Here is an 18,586-nt window from a genome sequence, read left to right on the forward strand (position 1 = left end):
GTTTGGTAATTTTCAATTACTGACACCATTGCAGGTATGTTATGCTCTGTTGTAGTTAGCAAACCACAAAGTTATTTTTTTTCTACATATTTATGGTGTTGTAATGTTAATGCATGAATTTTGGAAATTGTTGCTTTGAAATACAGTAGACTCTTGATAATCCGACCTAAACCGGCCGTGGCAAGGTCGGATAAGTGGGAAGGTCGGATAACACGGAAAATAATACAGAAAGACACAAAAATTAAACTAAAGGCCAAATGAGTTAAACACTTAATACAATATAAATCAGACTGAATAGATATTTACTGTGTGAAGAAGTTAGTAATTGTCTTTTGTTTGCCTTTTTTTTTTTTGCTGCTAAATCACGTAGTCTCTTAAGAAGTAAAACCTCGGTAGACAATGTTTCCTCCAGTTGCTCTACAATTTTAAAGCAGTTTCTAAGGCCTTATGTCCTTCATTGTGATAAATCTTGGGTGCACTTTCCTCCACTATATCCACTTCTTCGTCATCTTCTTTTTCGTTTACCACGTTGACTATTTCTTCATCTGTCACTTCAAATTCTTCATCTTGGACAATCCATTCATTTATGTCATCTTCTGTGGCGTCAGCACATCCCGGAACTTTTCATAACAATGAAAGCAAGCTAGTATTTTCTGGTTCGGTCTGCTGCAGTAGATTTTCATCATCTGGGAATTTTCTTGATTTTCCTGCAGCAAAATTTTCCAGGATTTTGCAATTTTATTTGCTCCAACACTCTTCCAAGATTCGGCCATGTCATAAGCTACGTCTTTCAAATTAATACAGCGCAACTGCTCTAGCATGTCTCCTCCCTTGTCCATAGCATTAATTAAAGAGGAAATCAAGTTTCTGCGGTAGTTTCTCTTCAGTGTCTTAGGCCCCTGTCATACAGACATACAGATGTGACATTTGGAGGCAAATACATGGCCTTTGTATCTTGATCTTGAAACTCATCTTCATTAGGATGACAAGTGGCATTGTCTAGATGCAACAGTGCTTTGCGGGACAAGTTGTTGGCTTTCAAAAACTTTTCAGCTTGTAGCACAAACTCGTTAAAAAACCATTCTTTAAAAACGTCTGAGCTCGTCCAAGCACTTTTTTCGTTGTAATATTTCACTGGTAAAGCATTTTTAGATACTTACTTTGCAAATCATACTGCCTTTTCCTGCTGCTATTTATTTTATTTAATCCATACGCAGCAGGAAAAGGCAGTTTGATTTGCAAAACGAGTATTTATACGCTTGCTGCAGAAGATGGCCACACAAACAAATGTGTTATTTTTAGATACAATTTTAAATGCTCTCAGTTTTTTTGGCTTACCTACCGTAGACAGTTTCATTTTCAAATTTGATGTGGTGTTACTGCATGCAAATTGCCACTCTTTCTTTGCTATGTTAGTAGCCTGGCACTGCCTTTTTGACCTTTGATGCTAATGTTTTTTTCTGGTAACAATTTGTAATTGAGACCAGTCTCATCGCAGTTAAAAATTTCATTGCCTGTTAAGTTTTCCTTGTCCAATACCTTGTGAAGTTTATTCCTACACAATTGAACAGCTTCAAAATTTGCTGAAAGCTTTTCACCACAGACATTAAGGTGCCGAATTACATATCTTTTCTTCCATCTATCGAGCAAGCCTACACTATCTGTGAAATTAGGTTCACCTTCATTTAGTTAGTTACAAAACTAAGGCTTTTTCCTGCAACATAGTTCCTGACATGGGTACACCGTCACCTCTACTTTTTCATAATCATATTTTTTTCATGGTTTTCCGATCTTCCAAAACAGCCGATGTTACGAGCTGAGAACACCACTTCTAAATTTCAATGCAGTCTAAACTGTTGTTTTCACTTCGTTATAATCTTGCGCCACTTTTAATAAAATTTCATAATTGTCTATTCTTTTTATAGCTTTAAGTTTTTCTTCCATTGAAACAACCACCTTTTTCCATTTTGAAGCCATCACCACAAATTTTTACAATAAACAAAGTGCAGCACATCCACTCCACTACAGATCTAGGTTAGCACTGAGGAGTGAGGAATAGCAGATGGCGACAATGAACTGAGTATCAACAAACAACATGTTAGTCACTGACCTGTCATCGGCTGGCACACGGCCGACGCAGTGGAGGTGTCAGATAACACAGAAGGTCGGATAACCGAAAATCGGATAATTGAGACTACGGTAATGCTGTCACTCAACAGATAATCAAATATTCAAGTTGCACACACATAGCTAGGAGTGATTTCAAATCTGGTAAATAAAAAAATTAAGCAGCCAAGATCGTGTGTTGTAATGTATTTCCTGAGTGACCAGTTTCAACAGAATCTAGGTGTTATGATCAGGAAATAGTATTACTGTTCATAAACTGCACAAACATAATGAGAGCACACTCCAATTATAAAACGAGGGCGCCATATTGGCTTGGTGAAGACGTAAAACTCAGTATATAAAAAGTCCATAGCAGCAACAGTGTGTCCCGGAGTGGAGGCGAGTTTGTCAATGTAGCCATTATAGCTACAGCACATCAGGAAAAGGAGGAGAGTTTGTCAATGGGGCAGTTCTAGTTACGGGACATCCTGATGTGCCGTAGCTGTAACAGCTCCATCGACGAACTCGTCTCAACTCCAGGGCACACTGCTGGTACCATGGACTGGTTATTTACTCTGTTTCATATATCTGACAAGCCAATATGGCACCTTGGTTTTTACGAGTGAAGTCTGCTCTCATTATGTTTGTTTGATATACATACAGTAATATTATTTCCATAAGATCTGAAGGCTACAACTAGATTCTCTTGAACCCCTTCACTGAGGAAATAAAATAAAAATAAAAATGTTACAACATATTATCTTGGCTACCAGATATTCTTATTTACAAGATATTCTGATAGTTCAACAGCGAACTTCTTCAAGAAAGAAGTCTGTGCTCCCTATTTTTCTAATCCAAGAAAGGTGGCATAGTGGTTAGCACGCTGGGCTCACATTCAGGATGAAAATGTTTCATATCCATGCCCAGGCATCCAGATTTAAGTTTTCCATTAATTTACAATACTAATCCAGGCAAATGCCACGATGTTTCCCTAGAAGAGGCACTCCCAATTTCCTTCCTAATTCTTGAAACATTCCCAGTGTGTGCTCTATCTCCAATGACCTTGATGTCGATGGGATGTTAAAACCTACTCTATCACTCTGTCTTCCAACTTTCTTTCTTTTTCTGAAGAGTGTTGGTTCAAACATGGAATTCACATTGGAGAAAGGGAGAGCTAAAGTGTCGATGTGACTTTTGAAAGTGCAGGTTTTTTTTTAAAAAAAAAAAAAAAAAGCAGGAAGGAGTAAATACACTAGAGTAACAGAATCTGTGAACTACAGAACTTACAGGCACAACTAAATCAACTGATAGTTGTCTTCACAAAAAGAAAAAATAATGTTTACTTGGTCAGAGAGATGGGTAGAGCACTGTCTCCTCAAATCCTTAAAAATATCAGCTGCTGGAGAGAGAGAGAGGGGGGGGGGGGGGGGGGGGAGGACAGTTAAAAGAAGTGTATACCTTTTGTTAGAAAAATAGAACAATTGGCTGCATTAGCAACTGTTTTAAAGAAAAATTATTATGACACAGTATTGAAACAGACTTGTGTACATTATGCCCTTGCAAATGCAGTCTGGTTTGGTTTTTATGTGTAAAAGAAGCATCAGTAGCCACATAAGAAATGCAAGACGCACTGTTGACTAGGCAACATTGATCAATGACCAGCAATATATTATGAGACAGACCAGAGAATCCCCTCTTTGTTTCTCTGCAACTTAACTTTTGACCACCACCACTCATTGTTATATCAGACTGTATAAAGAGGCAATAAAAAATCAACAGCATGAGAACCAGTTCAACATTTAAGGATGACCAAGTTACATTAATTCTGGACTTTGGAGTTGTAAAGTAAACAGCACTATTCATCTGGCAAATGAGCTCCAGGACACACTTCTACAAGACTTTGATATCTTTGACAACATTCAGATTATGTCGCAAACTGGCAGCTATCCAGCAATGAAGCAATAAATGCAACGATTTTTCGAGACACTAAACCTCAAAGCATCTGAAAATGATCTCCAAAGGCTTTGAAGATATCTTCTGCAGCAGAAGACAAAGTAAGTGTAAAATTATGCTTAAGATTAAGGGCTAAGGTCAAGAAACTTTATGACACCCAGATACTATATTATCTGTCACAGTTACTTAAATACTCCAGGATGACAACTTTAAACTGACCAGCTAAATGATATATAATGCAAATTGTATTGCAGTAATATAAACAATATCTGGATTTTATGCTACTCAGTAATTAATCTGACCTCATCAGAGGGGCTTTTTTTCCAAATCACACTAATCACATAACAAACTGGACTTTAAAATTACGTTCTTTACTTCCAATACATACTTAATTTCATTTTTTATTTCATACATACATCTTACCCAAGTAACAATAATTTGAAAATAAAGTCATCAACTAGAAACTTATTTGGATACACAGTTTCTTAGAGTCCACACTTTTTAAAAAGTCAGCTGTAGAAACACTAAACACGGAATATAACTTTTCGAGCTCGGCTATTGGGAATTCCACCTCGCAGACGTAGTCTTCTAATAGCTTCTCGTAAGTGTTTCGGCTGTAATGGTCCTGTCTCACCCTGTTTATCCATCACATCAAGTGCTGCAAAAGAAAATAATAATAATAATAATAATAATAATAATTTCTGGTGAAAATAGTAGAGCTTAAATATCGGCATAAAATTATGTGGAACATATCACTCCATACCTTCTTCCACAACTTCACCAACAAAAACTTTAGCAATTCCTGACATAGCAATGACAACATTCTGCGAGACAGAACATCCAGTAATTGTCTGCATCAACTATAAAGAAACAAACAAAATATATTTATTGGGTTCTGTGTGGATGAGGGTGAGAGGAAAGAACATAAAACCTTTGTTAACATGCAGAAAGAATACATAGCTGAAACTTATGTAAAATGTATTATGTATTGCTTACTATTAGTGGTCTTTTGTATCTACCAACAAATTAGGTGACATAACAGTGCAATGTTTACGTAGTAAGTATGGGTTGGAGAGGGGAGGGGGGGGCAAAAAAAAAAAAAAAAAAAAAAAAAAAAAAAAAAAAAAAAAAAAAGGAGAGAGAGAGAGAGAGAGAGAGAGAGAGAGAGAGAGAGAGAGATGTTGATCACTGAGTTATAATGCTTGTGCTTAATGTTAAGTTAAACACACACATTATAATTAATATCCAGTATGGTGAAGTATTGTAGAGGAGACGCCCTCCGTCTCAAACCATAGGGCATATGACAACCACGAAGTATGAAAAACATTTGTTGAAGAGGGAAAATGACTTCATGCATGAGTGAGTGTATGGATGCATAATGTTTTATAGTTCCTTTCAAGAAAGAGCACATTCAGGAAATGAGTCAAGGTATACACTGAGATAAGGGCAACACACTGCAGAAACTTAATGGTAAACTGTATTAACAAAGTATCACTACATTGTCTAATGCTATTCATGCTTATGCCTTTTAAATTCAACTGCGTAAATTAGTAAGGAATGAAACTGACTGCATATGCAATAAATAACTGGCAAGAGACAGCACAAGACAGGAGAATCTGGAGGAATCGTGAAAGACTGGCACAGAAGCTTCGAGTCCCTTAGAAGCCTACTACTAAAACTAACTGCTAAACTATTATTAAGGAATTTTGTACTCAAACTTCTGCACCCTCAGTTTTACTGTAATGTGCAATCAAAAAGTAAGGAACCAGAGGCAGTAAAATGAAAGCTGCTGGAAGCTTTGTAATGTTACTGCTCGCAGAAGTTAAATTTCTTACAAAAATTTTGAGGTATATAACTAGCCACTAAAGGGTCATGAGTGTACAACCATGTGACGACACAGCAAGCATGTGCGAACAGTTAAACAGACATTTCAAAAGAAGAACAAAATGATGTAGTGTGTTGCCTGACAGCGGAAGGAGAGTGGGGAGTGTAAATTCATCAAAGAATGGCACAAGTGTACGGAATGCACCACATGTCATTCAGAGAAGGATGGTGGTGGTTGTTGGTCAATGACGCACAGTCTGGAACACCACACCACATTATTGATGCCACTGTCCAATAGGTGGATGCCCACACCTTCCAAGACCAGTGAGTTACAGTAGCAGCCATTGCTTAAGAGGCCACAATGAATGTCTGAAACACTCACACCCACCATTATTAAGGACAGATTGGAATTTGACAAAGTGTGTGCCTAATGTGTGCCTCACAGTCTTCATTCAGTACAGGAAGTGTGCTGAATGGGTCTCTCTTTAACATCTGCAGCACTATGCCAAAGAAGTGAATCACTTCAAACCCAAGCCAAAACAAGAAAGTCTCCAGAGAAAGCACACAGAGTTGCCACCCGGCAAAATGCACTACACCCCTTGGCTCCTCTTTTGAAACCACCATTCTAATGTTTTCTGCACAACTGAATGCAACGGATGGTTGGCACATGCGCATGCTCACTATCATGATGTGAATGTATCTCCATGTCCTGCTAACAGCAAATATGGGACCTCTGTGCTCTTACAGGGTGCTTCCATTTTCAGAGAACGATTTTATTCTTTGAAATACAAAGGATCTCTTCTAATGCTTCCTTTCTAATAGGATTTATTATAACACTGGTATCATCTGCAAATAGTACTAGTTCTGCTTGCTAAATGTTAAGTGAAATGTGATTCACATATATAAGGAACAGGGCTGGACTCAAAAAACTATTGTCCATGAAGAAACCAATTTGTAAAAATTTTAGGCTTTCTAAGACAGTAACATGATCTACACCTTAAAAAGATCACAAGAAATACTAATGACAATAATTTATTATTTAAGGCTTGTAACATTTGCTGAGTGAATGTCTAAACAGCTTTCTCAGCTGAGCAACCCTTCTGGAATCCAAATGGTGATATGCTAAGGAAACGGTTTCTACTTAGGTATGTGACTGCTCTCAAGTAGATTATTCTTTCAAATATTTTGTTAAAATATGTCAGTAATGAAATTGGATGATAATTTAAATCTTTCTGGCCACATTTTTTATAATGAAGTTTAACAGTTACATGTTTTAATATGTCTGGAAAAATTCTCTATGCCAGTGATGCATTACATGCCTCACTAAGGACATTAATTCAGAACAACCTTTCAGAATTCTGTCTGAAATTTCACCAGAGATTTTTATAATTCTTTTAATTTTAGTAAAGGATGTTGGTGCTACTTCTAATTGCTTGAAGTTTTGTGGAATGACTTTTTAATACATTCTTTTGCTTCTTCAACTGAAACATTTAAACCTATTTTTTATGCTATGTTTAGAAAATGAGAGTTAAAATTACTCTCAACTTTTGAATTATCGGACACACTGTCATTTAGTTTAATTGTTATGGTTTCTTGTACACTAGCGTCTTGTCCTGTTTCCCTTTTGACAATATATAGTTTTAATCTTGTCACATGTGTTATTAATTACTTTCAGGATGTGCATACTTCTGGACATTTTAATGAGTGTCCTTAGAATATTACACCGTTTTTTGTATGACACAAGTAACACTGGATCTTGACTTATTCTGGCCTTCATATAAATCTACCTCTTCCTTTTCTACGAGATTTTAATTCTTTTTGTTAACAATGGATAAAGTGTTTCCTTGATGGGCTTTCTGTATAATTTTTTCAAAACTACTTTCAATACTGGGATAAATTTAATTTTAAATTAGCATCTCTACATACATTCAAGCAAATGGCCATTCATCAGCCAAACAGAAATTTTGTCCAAGTCATCCTCTTTCCTCCTGCAGTCACTCAACAATAATATTTTCCTGTGTGCTACAGCATCGACACCAAAAGCAGTCACAGTTTGTTGCTCATGTCATTTATGTAGGCTATATAGGGAACAAAAAAGATCCTATCTTCCCTGGGGTAGGGTACAGGTGTCTCTTATGAACACTTGGTGTTCACGGAAAATCTAAATCAGGATGGCCAGGTGCAGGATTGAACCAGCATACTCCAAAATGCGAGTCCAGTGTGCTAGCCTCTGCGCCACCTCGTTCGTCAAGGAAATGTATTATTTTCGATCAGAGAATGTGTTCAAGAATTCTGTAGCAAACCAATGCTAAGGATGCAGGTTTGTAATTTTGTCAGTCTGTTTTTTTATCATTCTTATATACAGTCGTCAGCTGCACTTTTTCCCCTCACTTGACATTTTGAGCTGGGTGAGAGATTTGTGATAAATGCAAGCTAAGTATGGGGCCAATGCCACAAAGTACACCCAGTACAACCAAACTGCAATTCCATCCAGATCTGGTGACATTTGTTTCCAACTCTCTCATTTGCCTCTATACACTATGAATGCATATTACTGCATTCTCTGTATAGGTAAAATTTAAAACTTCTGCTTTGTTTCCAACTCTCTCATTTGCCTCTATACACTATGAATGCATATTACTGCATTCTCTGTATAGGTAAAATTTAAAACTTCTACTTTCCTTTTGCAGTCTTCTATTGTTATACCTGACTTGTTGACAAGTGAATCATACAGAAGCCTTCAATCTGCTTAGTGATTTTACATAGGTCCAGAATTTTCTTGGGTTCTCAGCAAGATCTTTCACTAACATATGATCGTGGAAATAATTACATGCTTCAATTTCCTTATATAGATACACAAAGTTCTACTTATTTTTTCTGTTGACACTTCTGTGTCTTTTTTCAATCTAGACTGTAACAATTTCCGCGTTCTCAGTAATTTCCAAATAACTCTCTGTAGCACTATTTGCAATCAATTTAAACTTTCCCATTAATCACTGTCTGTCCATCACACTGGAACTAATATTCATTCATTGTCTTTGAGGAGTGCTAACAACTGGTTATCTTCTCTTTCTAACAAAAATATTCCCTTGCCTACCTGATGGGTTTATTAACTTTAGTCAAAATCATTGCTGTGGTGATATAATCCTCCCCAATCCTGGCTGTAGCTACAAGGTCGAAAATATTCCAACTGCATGTGGATTGCAGATGCAGTTGCTCAATACAGTTATCAGAAAACTGTGTTCAGAACTACTTCAAAGACGGCATGCTGTACCACCTGCAAGCAACCCACTGAACTCCCAGCATGTATAGAATTTGTTAAGTTCACCTCCAATTACTACGTGATGAGAGTATTTCCTTGCTACTGAGTGCAGACTTTCTTTAAATGATTCTAAAATTGTTACAGCAGAATTGGGTGGCCAATAGAAACTTCAGATGATTAACTGGAGTTCACCTACACTGTTTACTTGTGTCAAGATAATGTCACAGTCAGATTCAATTTCAACCACGATAAACTCATTTTTGTTTACTGCATAAACAGTTCCTGTCCAATGGTATCTCATGTGTCTTTTTGATAAACTTTCCCTCCCTCATTAAATATTTTCGAGCTACCCAGTTCTCTGTTTCAATAACAATCTGAGTGTGACACCCTTCCTGGAGGGCAGTAAATTCAGGAACTAGTTACAAATGTTTTAAAATTGAAGTCTTATTTTACATGCAGTGTGATTTCACTCTCTGCCTATCTATTGCCAGCGTTCATCAAAAGACCTCAAACTACTGCCTAACCAAAATAACCAACCACATGCACCCCACACTTCTTAAGTAACAGAACCCAGTGTGTTGTGCTCAGCGGCAAGTGTTCATCAGAGACAAGGGTATTATCAGGAGAACCCCCAGGCACATGTGATACGAGTGCTTTTATTTTCTACATGCATAAATGACCTGGCAGACAGGTGAGTATAGCAATCTGTGGCTTTTTGGTGGTGATGCTGTTGTGTACAGGGAGGTGTCATCATTGAGTGACTGCAGGAGGATACAAGATGACTGAAAAAAAATTCTAGTTGGTGTGATGAATGGGAGATATATCTAAATGTAGAAAACTGTACATTAATGCTGATGAATAGGAAGAAAAACCCATAATGATCAAATACAGCATCAGTAGTGTGCTACTTGACACAGTCACATTGAAGAAATATCTAGCACTGCAAAGCAAAATGAAATTAAATGGAATGAGAATGTATGGATTGTAGTAGGGAATGTGAATGTTCAACTTCAGTTTATCATAAGATTTTAGGAAAGTGTGGTTCACCTGTAAATGAGACCGCAGATCCCTAGCCCTGTCCATTCTTCACTATTGTTTAAGTGTTTGTAATTCCCAGCATGTTGAGTCAGAGGAAGACATTGAGGCAATTCAGAGATGGGTTGCCTAGGTTTGTTACCAGTAGGCTCCAACATCCCTCAAGTATTACAGAAGTGCTTAGCGGACTCAAATAGGAAGCCCTGGATGGAAGGCAATGTTCTTTGCAAGGAACGCTATTGAGAAAATTTAGACAACCTGCAAGCAGAATCTGACTGCAGAACGACTTCACTGCCACCAGTGCACATTTCACGTAAGGACCATAAAAATAGAAGACATTAGGGCTCATTTGGAAGCATAAAGACACTTTTTTTCCCCCCTTGCTCTATTTGCGAGTGGGACAATTACTCTCATCCAGCATTGTACTTTGGCTTGTGGAGTACTTACGTAGATGTACACATACTCTGCTACCCACATAGCTGCCTACTGTGTGTACTGTATCCATGACCTGTAAATCTTCATGCGGATTTTTGCAATGGAAAATAATCCAAAGCTGGACATCAATAAGTCTAGGTGCCCTCAGTCAATTATATCTGATTGAAAAGCTATTTCGAACACTCTGAAAACAGCTATTTTCCATTAACACTACTAAAACTGTTTCTAGCTGTTTTATAAAGCTTACCGTAGTTTCCTACCTGTGATCTGTAATCTATCAGTTTCCCAATAAGGGCCTGAGTCTGAAACAACTTCACTGAAACAGATAGGAATCACAAACTTGCGTAACACTTCGGACGAGTCAGATACACACTGCTGTAGTTGCATTAAATGACAGTGTGATACCTCTTGCTGAGCCCTTGGCTCCCCCGTAAAGAAGAGACAGAGAGAAAAGGTACGTCCAGAGAAAGCCCGAGAAAGTATCTGACTTGTTTCAAAATAAACACAGAAGTGCCACAAGCAGTCAGAAGACTGAAATACTGACACTTCTTTTGAAAAGCTTGTCTTCGAAGGATTGAATAAGAATGTTGTATATTAGCGACTCCTAAACCAAGACTTAAGACATATCCTGAGTGAACACACAGTGAAATGTGTCACGGAATTCTACACCACAGAATAAATAAGACACTGTTGTCTGGAAAGAAGGTTTTTTTTCTACCACGGAAAATGATTTCAGAGTTCATAAATAAAATTACTGATGCTGGGAAACCTACAGGAGCGATATCAAACATTCAAAGAAGAACATCCAGAAATGAAAATAGGATTATCCAAAGTATGCCCATTACCAGCCAACAACCAGTACCCATGGTGTATGTGTTTGCTAGATTCACCAAAATGAAAAGCTCATTTGCGGAGGGTTCCAAATTGAGAGAGCTGACACATCATAACTGTCGACAGATAAATGGCTCTGAGCAGTATGGGACTTAACTTCTGAGGTCATCAGTCCCCTACAACTTAGAACTACTTAAACCTAACTGACCTAAAGACATCACACACATCCATGCCCGAGGCAGGATTCAAACCTGTGACGGTAGCGGTCCTGCGGTTCCAGAATGCAGTGCCTAGAACCGCTCGGCCACTCCGGCCGGCGTCAACATATACAAACTGTGTCTTGCTCACATCATTTGTATGTTTACACAGCCAAAATGTTAAATGTCAACATGTGAGAACTGTCCAGGTACAGATCCTTTCATGGCAGAGTTAGGAGAGATGTTTGACAAAAATTGAGGTGACAAAATAATACACAAACTGTTGGCATCTGCAGATAGAGCTGCTCTCCAGACATGTCTATGTTCTGTGGAAAACTTCTTGGAAAACCTTGTGGATAAAATAAAAAAGCTCCTGCTGCACTCCACAGCCACTGAACAGTCTGAATTTTTACAAAGTTTGAAAGTGACATTCTGTGACAATAAACACACTGTAGTATGTGATTTGGCAGAAAACTGTGCATTTGTGCTGCAGCATGAAGCCCAGGAGTTCCACTAGAATAATGCACATACCACCACTCATCGATTTGTTGTTTACTGTAGACATCCACAAACTCATGCAATAGATCATAATTCAGTTGTTAGCAGAATTCATTTGTTATTTATCGGATTTCCTTAAATATGACAAAGTGTTCATCTTTTCCGAAATCAATTGGTTAATTTCATTATATCCCACATTTCCACAGAACACCCAAGTATATGTATTACTCCTTAGATGCTGCTCCAGTACAGTAGAGAAACTGCAATAATTCTGCAAACATATCTCTTTATCACAATCATTTCAACTCTATACAGAAAGGCAGTTCTTTGCCATGTCACATGGCAAAAGACCATGTGATGGAAACCCAGGCACCACCATGAGAGTTGCTGCTTGTACCACACTGTAGTGCATCAACAACTCTCTGACAAAGACACCCAGATACTTGTTTCAAGGACATCACAGTGTTTCACTTTCATTAAACAACTGATGAAGAAGAGTCTCACCTTCAAGAGCAGTTTTCACAGCTTCATACAGCTGCAGATAGCTACAAGTTACAATATGTTATTCCTGCAAGACATAATATCCAAATCAAAGTTTTCTTCATCATAATTAAATCACTAAGATGAACCCAACGCTTACTACTGGCCCATTAACACACCACCTATTTAAAAGTTAACATATTTTTTTACTTCATGTCATTTTGTTACAGTCTGCATACAGTTTGTACTGCTTTATTGCATCATGCAGCTGTACATGCTAATTTACATTTCCTCGCCCAATGTCGTCTCAACTTTTTTTACTATGTTACGCAGTGTAACATGGAGCTACAGCTATATCTGTCTTCATCCATTTTGAAAGCAACATGTTTTGAGATGCTCAGGGCGAAACATGTACATTGTTTAAATATGGTATGTTGGTTGTTGGCTGAAATCTTGTTCCCGAACCTTCCCCAAATTACTAGTTTCTCAGTTCTGTCTCTATTAGGAAAGAAGTTACAGCTGTTTTGTCTGCAGAGTTTGTTGAATTTTCCAATCTTTTCAGAACTTTGGGGGGAAGGGGATATTTACATAAATCTAATGCACCACTGAATGAAACTATTGCCTTGATTTATTAGAACTGTAACCACCCCTTTTGCTTTGTTTCTTTTGGTGTCACTAACGACATACTAACCATTTTCCTCCTTTCATGGACAAATCCCAAAACTTTTACTTCAATGTCAAGATGTCTTCCTTTGTGAGGGTCAGCGAATTTCTTTCTATTAGTTGTAGAGCAAATGCTACTTTCAGCTAAACTTAACTCTCATCCAACCCTCCTGTTACCATATTTTCCAGCATAAAGAATTACTTTATACTTCGAAGTAGCATCATACCATGTTGTTCTCTGCTTGCCTTCCACTTCGTGACTACCTAATGCAAACACACTACACAGTAATAGGCCAATAATGTTATGAATTTGAACTGTATAACAATGCACTATGAAATAAGAAACAAAACCTAAATTTCAATGATGTTGCCAATGAACAACTGTGTGAGCATCCCCCCCCCCCCCCCCCTCCACAGTCATTTTGCAATGTACCCACAGAACAGTTCATCCAGGGCTTATCGTCATGCTCAAAAAGGAACCATCTCCACGCTAGTGTGAGCAGCATCCTCATCTGTGCCTGAAGTCATCTTCAATTGTGTAATTGAGGTTGCAGTCTGAACTGCACCCCCTAGTATTATTGCATTACCTTGTTTTACAAGATCCTCCCTAAAGGAACCTAGATGAGATATGACATCAATGAGCTCTACATTTAGCTTAAAAATGCCACTTACCTGTAATCACACCCACACAGAGTTCTGAACCAGTTCTGACATTCCTGGCCCATAACTACTTCCTAGCAAAAGAACCATTCTTTGGGCTTCTTAAAACAAGTCTTCCCACATTTTGCTTGCTCCTTGGCCACATACTGTCTGTCTGCTTCAAAAATTCTTTGGATGTCTCAATTATTTTGTTCTCCATCTAAAAAGCACTGAAGATATTGGGGACAGCTATACTGAATCGTGTCTTTTGGTCTAGACTACTGCAGACTGCAGTATGGAAAAAGTTTAACTCATCTGGCACTTCTCTCAGATTACCTCAACATTCCAAGATTAGGTACCCTCTTTCAGGTATTGTGTAGTTGTAGTGACACTCACTGCATAGTTGGTTGGTTGGTTTGTGGGATTAAAGGGACCAGACTACTATGGTCATCGGCATTGCAAAAGTCTGCCTGAGCACGGTTAAAAGGGCGCACTCCGACAGAATATGGACCACCGTCAAGGACGCCCCACAACGACAAAGAGGGGGATCCTCACGACACAGTAAATAACTGTGCGTAAGTCGGGTGTGGCCAACGCGGAGCTGACAAAGGACGACTGAGTCACTGCGGTTGGCTCGCATGGATGACCGCCACACAGTCGTCGTGTCCTTGACGGCACGGAGTTTGTTAGGGGTTGTCAGACCGCGCCATTCAGCATCCCAAAACGAGATAACTTTGCGGCGTAAGACTGCCCGCAAATCAGCGGCCAGGAGTCAAATCTCCAGAGATGGCGCACTGTTGGCCTCTTTCGCCAGGCGGTCAACAGTTTCATTGCCGGGTATACCAACATGGCCTGGGGTCCAAACAAAGACCACAGACCTGCCGCTACGCGCGAGAGTATGCAGGGACTCCTGGATAGCCATCACCAGACGATAACGAGGGAAACACTGGTCGAGAGCTCGTAAACCGCTCAGGGAATCGCTACAGATAATGAAGGACTCACCTGAGCAAGAGCGGATATACTCTAGGGCACGAAAAATGCCGACCAGCTCAGCAGTGTAAACACTGCAGCCAGCCAGCAACGAACGTTGTTCAGAATGGTCCCCTAGAGTTAGTGCATAACCGATGAGACCAGCAACCATCGAACCGTCGGTGTAGACAACGCCAGAGCCCCGATACGTGGCCAGGATGGAATAAAAGCGGCGTCGGAAGGCCTCCGGAGGGACGAGTCCTTCGGGCCATGTGCCAAGTCGAGCCGAAGGCAAGGGCGAGGCACACACCGCGGGGGTGTACGCAGAGGGGCCCGGAAAGGAGGTGGAACAGGGAAACACCCAAGCCAGGAAAGAAGCTGCTCGACACGTACGGCGATCGGACAACCCAACCGGGGCCGACGTTCTGGCAGATGAATGACTGACTGCGGGAAGAGGACACGATAATTTGGATGCCTGGGCAAGCTAAAAAACATGGGCAGCATAAGCAGCCAGTAATTGTTGGCGTCGTAACCGCAGTGGAGGGACACCTGCCTCCACAAGTATGCTGTCCACAGGGCTGGTTCGGAAGGCACCAGTGGCAAGGCGTATCCCGCTGTGGAGGATTGGGTCCAGCACCCTCAACGCAGATGGGGATGCTGAGCCATAAGCCAGACTCCCGTAGTCCAGACGGGACTGGATTAACGCCTGGTAAAGCCGTAGGAGAGTAGATCGGTCGGCGCCCCACCTGGTGTGGCTCAGGCATCGCATAGCATTTAGATGCCGCCAACACGCCTGTTTAAGTTGCCGAATATGAGGCAGCCAAGTCAACTGGGCATCAAAAACCATTCCCAAAAACCTATGTGACTCCACCACTTTAAGAAGCTCACCGTCAAGATAAAGCCGCGGCTCCGGGTGAACAGTGCGTCGCCGGCAGAAATGCATAATGCAGGTCTTGGCTGCGGAAAACTGAAAACCATGCGCTACAGCCCAAGACTGCGCCTTGCGGATTGCGCCCTGTAGCCGACGTTCAGCAGCTGCAATGCCAATAGAGCTGTAGTAAAGGCAGAAGTCGTCAGCATACAGGGAAGCGGAGACAGTATTTCCCACGGCCGCAGCGAGCCCGTTAATAGCTATTAAAAACAGACACACACTGAGAACAGAACCCTGTGGCACACCGTTCTCCTGGACTTGGGAGGAACTATATGAGGCCGCGAGGTGCACGCGGAAGGTACGATGCGACAGAAAATTGCAGATATAGATCGGCAGAGGGCCCCGAAGGCCCCATCCATGAAGCGTAGAAAGGATGTGATAACGCCATGTCGTATCATACGCCTTCCGCATGTCGAAAAAGACAGCAACCAGATGCTGATGGTGGGCATAGGCAGTACGTATGGCCGACTCCAGGCTCACCAGATTGTCGGCGGCGGAGCGGCCTTTACGGAACCCACCCTGAGACGGAGCCAGAAGGCCTCAAGACTCCAGTACCCAATTCAAGCGCCGGCTCACCATCCGTTCAAGCAACTTGCAAAGAACGTTGGTGAGGCTAATGGGACGGTAGCTGTCCACCTCCAGAGGGTTCTTCCCTGGTTTCAGAATGGGGACAACAAGACTGTCCTGCCAATGCGATGGAAACTCACCCTCGACCCAAATGCGGTTGTAAAGATCGAGGAGGCGTCGCTGGCAGTCCACTGAAAGGTGTTTCAGCATCTGAGAGTGGATGCTGTCTGGCCCAGGAGCGGTATCAGGACAAGCGGCGAGGGCACTTCGAAATTCCCACTCACTGAATGGAACATTGTACAATTCAGGATGGTGAGTGTGAAAAGAAAGACTCCGACATTCTATCCGCTCCTTAATGGAGCGGAAGCCCAAGGGGTAGTTGGCAGAAGCGGAATTCATAGCAAAGTGCTCTGCCAAGCGGTTTGCAATGACATCGGAGTCAGTACAAACTGCTCCATTCAGTGAGAGCGCAGGGACGCTGACAGGGGTCAGATAGCCATAGAGGCGGCGAATCTTGGCCCAGACCTGCGATGGAGTGACATGGAGGCCAATGGTGGACACATACCGCTCCCAGCACTCCTGCTTGCGTTGGCGGATAATGCAGCGGGCTCGCGCACGCAGCCGTTTGAAGGCGACAAGGTGGTCGATTGAGGCATGTCGCTTGTGACGCTGGAGCACCCCCCGGCGAGCTTTAATCGCTTTAGCGATCTCAGGCGACCGCCAAGGCACAGTCCACCGCTGAAGGGACCCAGAAGAACGGGCAATAGCAGATTCGGTGGCAGTAACGATGCCGGTGGTGACTGATTGAACCATTGCATCAATGGCATCGGTAGAGAGAGGCTCAATAGCGGCAGTTGAGGAGAAGAAATCCCAGTTAGCCTTATTCAGAGCCCATCTGCTAGGGCGCCCAGATAACTGACGCTGTGGCAGTGACAGTAAGATCGGAAAGTGGTCACTGCCACAACGGTCGTCATGCACTCTCCATTGTACAGACGGTAAGAGGCTAGGGCTACAGATCGAAAGGTTAATGGCGGAGTATGTGCCAAGCGCCACACTGAAGTGTGTGAAGGCACCATCATTTAAGATCGAGAGATCGAGCTGCGCCAATAAATGCTCAACGATGGCGCCTCGACCTGTTGCCACTGACCCACGCCACAGATGGTTATGGGCGTTAAAGTCGCCCAGTAACAGGAAAGATGGAGGCAATTGAGCTATCGGAGCAGCCAGGACATGCTGCGCGCCATCACCATCCGGTGGAAGGTAAAGACTGCAGACGGTAACAGCCTGTGGCGTCCACACCCGAACAGCGACAGCCTCTAAAGGTGTGTGGAGAGGTACAGACACGCTGTGAAGCGAGTTCAGAACATAGATGCAGACGCCACCAGATACCCTTTCGTAAGCTGCCCGGTTCTTATAATAACCCCAATAGCCACGGAGGGCGGGGGTTCGCATTGCTGGAAACCAAGTTTCCTGCAGAGCAATGCAGAGGAAAGGGTGAAGGCTGATAAGTTGGCGGAGCTCAGCTAGATGGTGGAAGAAACCGCTGCAGTTCCACTGGAGGATGGTGTTGTCCATGGCTGAGAAAGGCTTGACGGGACTGGGAAGGAGATTACGCCGCTGGGTCACCTGCTGCCTCTGATTTAGCACCTGTGATAGTGCTTTCCTTGGCGTCTGATGGACCGGCGAGATGGGGGTCCTCAGCAGACGCCAGAATCTCCACCGCATCCTCAGACGCAGAGCTGGTAGGTTGCGGTGGGATGGCTGCCACCGCGAGTTCCTTGGGCTGAGAGCTCTTCTTGGGTTTCTCACGCCGTTCCTTGGGTCGCACCGGCTGGGAGGGCTTCACCGATTCAGTCTCCGGGACGGAGGAGGATCGTGAAGCCCTACGACCAGCTGATTGCGGGCACTTACGCCACTGTCGGTCGTCAGGCTTCTCGCTGGCGGGAACCTGGGAAGGGAGGGACCCAAGGGACCCGTTGCGAGCGTGAGAAGCCGAAGAAGTTGGACACTTCTCTGGCTTAGAAGGGGGACAGACGTCCCCGATGGGTGGGATAGTGTTGCTCCTGAGGTAGGTGGCGCAGGAGCAACCCGGTGGGTAGAGCCCCCCACTGGCGAGGGCGCAGGAGGAGTTTTACTACTCGTCGATCCAGCCACAATTGGAGAAACAGATGGGGCTAGCACAGGTGTTGTAGCAGC

At 42.0% G+C, this 18,586-nt stretch overlaps 1 protein-coding gene across 1 annotated transcript in view; it reads right to left on the reverse strand.

Annotated features, from left to right (window-relative positions):
* Window positions 1–4,409: 4,409 nt before the first annotated feature.
* The window catches only part of LOC126268229 (transcription initiation factor TFIID subunit 11), a 51,072-nt gene continuing 36,895 nt past the window's right edge, over window positions 4,410–18,586 (reverse strand). Inside the window, exons 3-4 of the mRNA XM_049973870.1 lie at window positions 4,823–4,919; window positions 4,410–4,717 (exon numbers count right to left, since the gene is read on the reverse strand). Coding sequence (XP_049829827.1) covers window positions 4,584–4,717; window positions 4,823–4,919 — 231 coding nt within the window. The 3' untranslated portion in view covers window positions 4,410–4,583. The remainder of the gene's footprint in view (window positions 4,718–4,822; window positions 4,920–18,586) is intronic.

Source organism: Schistocerca gregaria, chromosome 4, assembly GCF_023897955.1.
Source record: "Schistocerca gregaria isolate iqSchGreg1 chromosome 4, iqSchGreg1.2, whole genome shotgun sequence".
Lineage (NCBI taxonomy): Eukaryota > Metazoa > Arthropoda > Insecta > Orthoptera > Acrididae > Schistocerca > Schistocerca gregaria.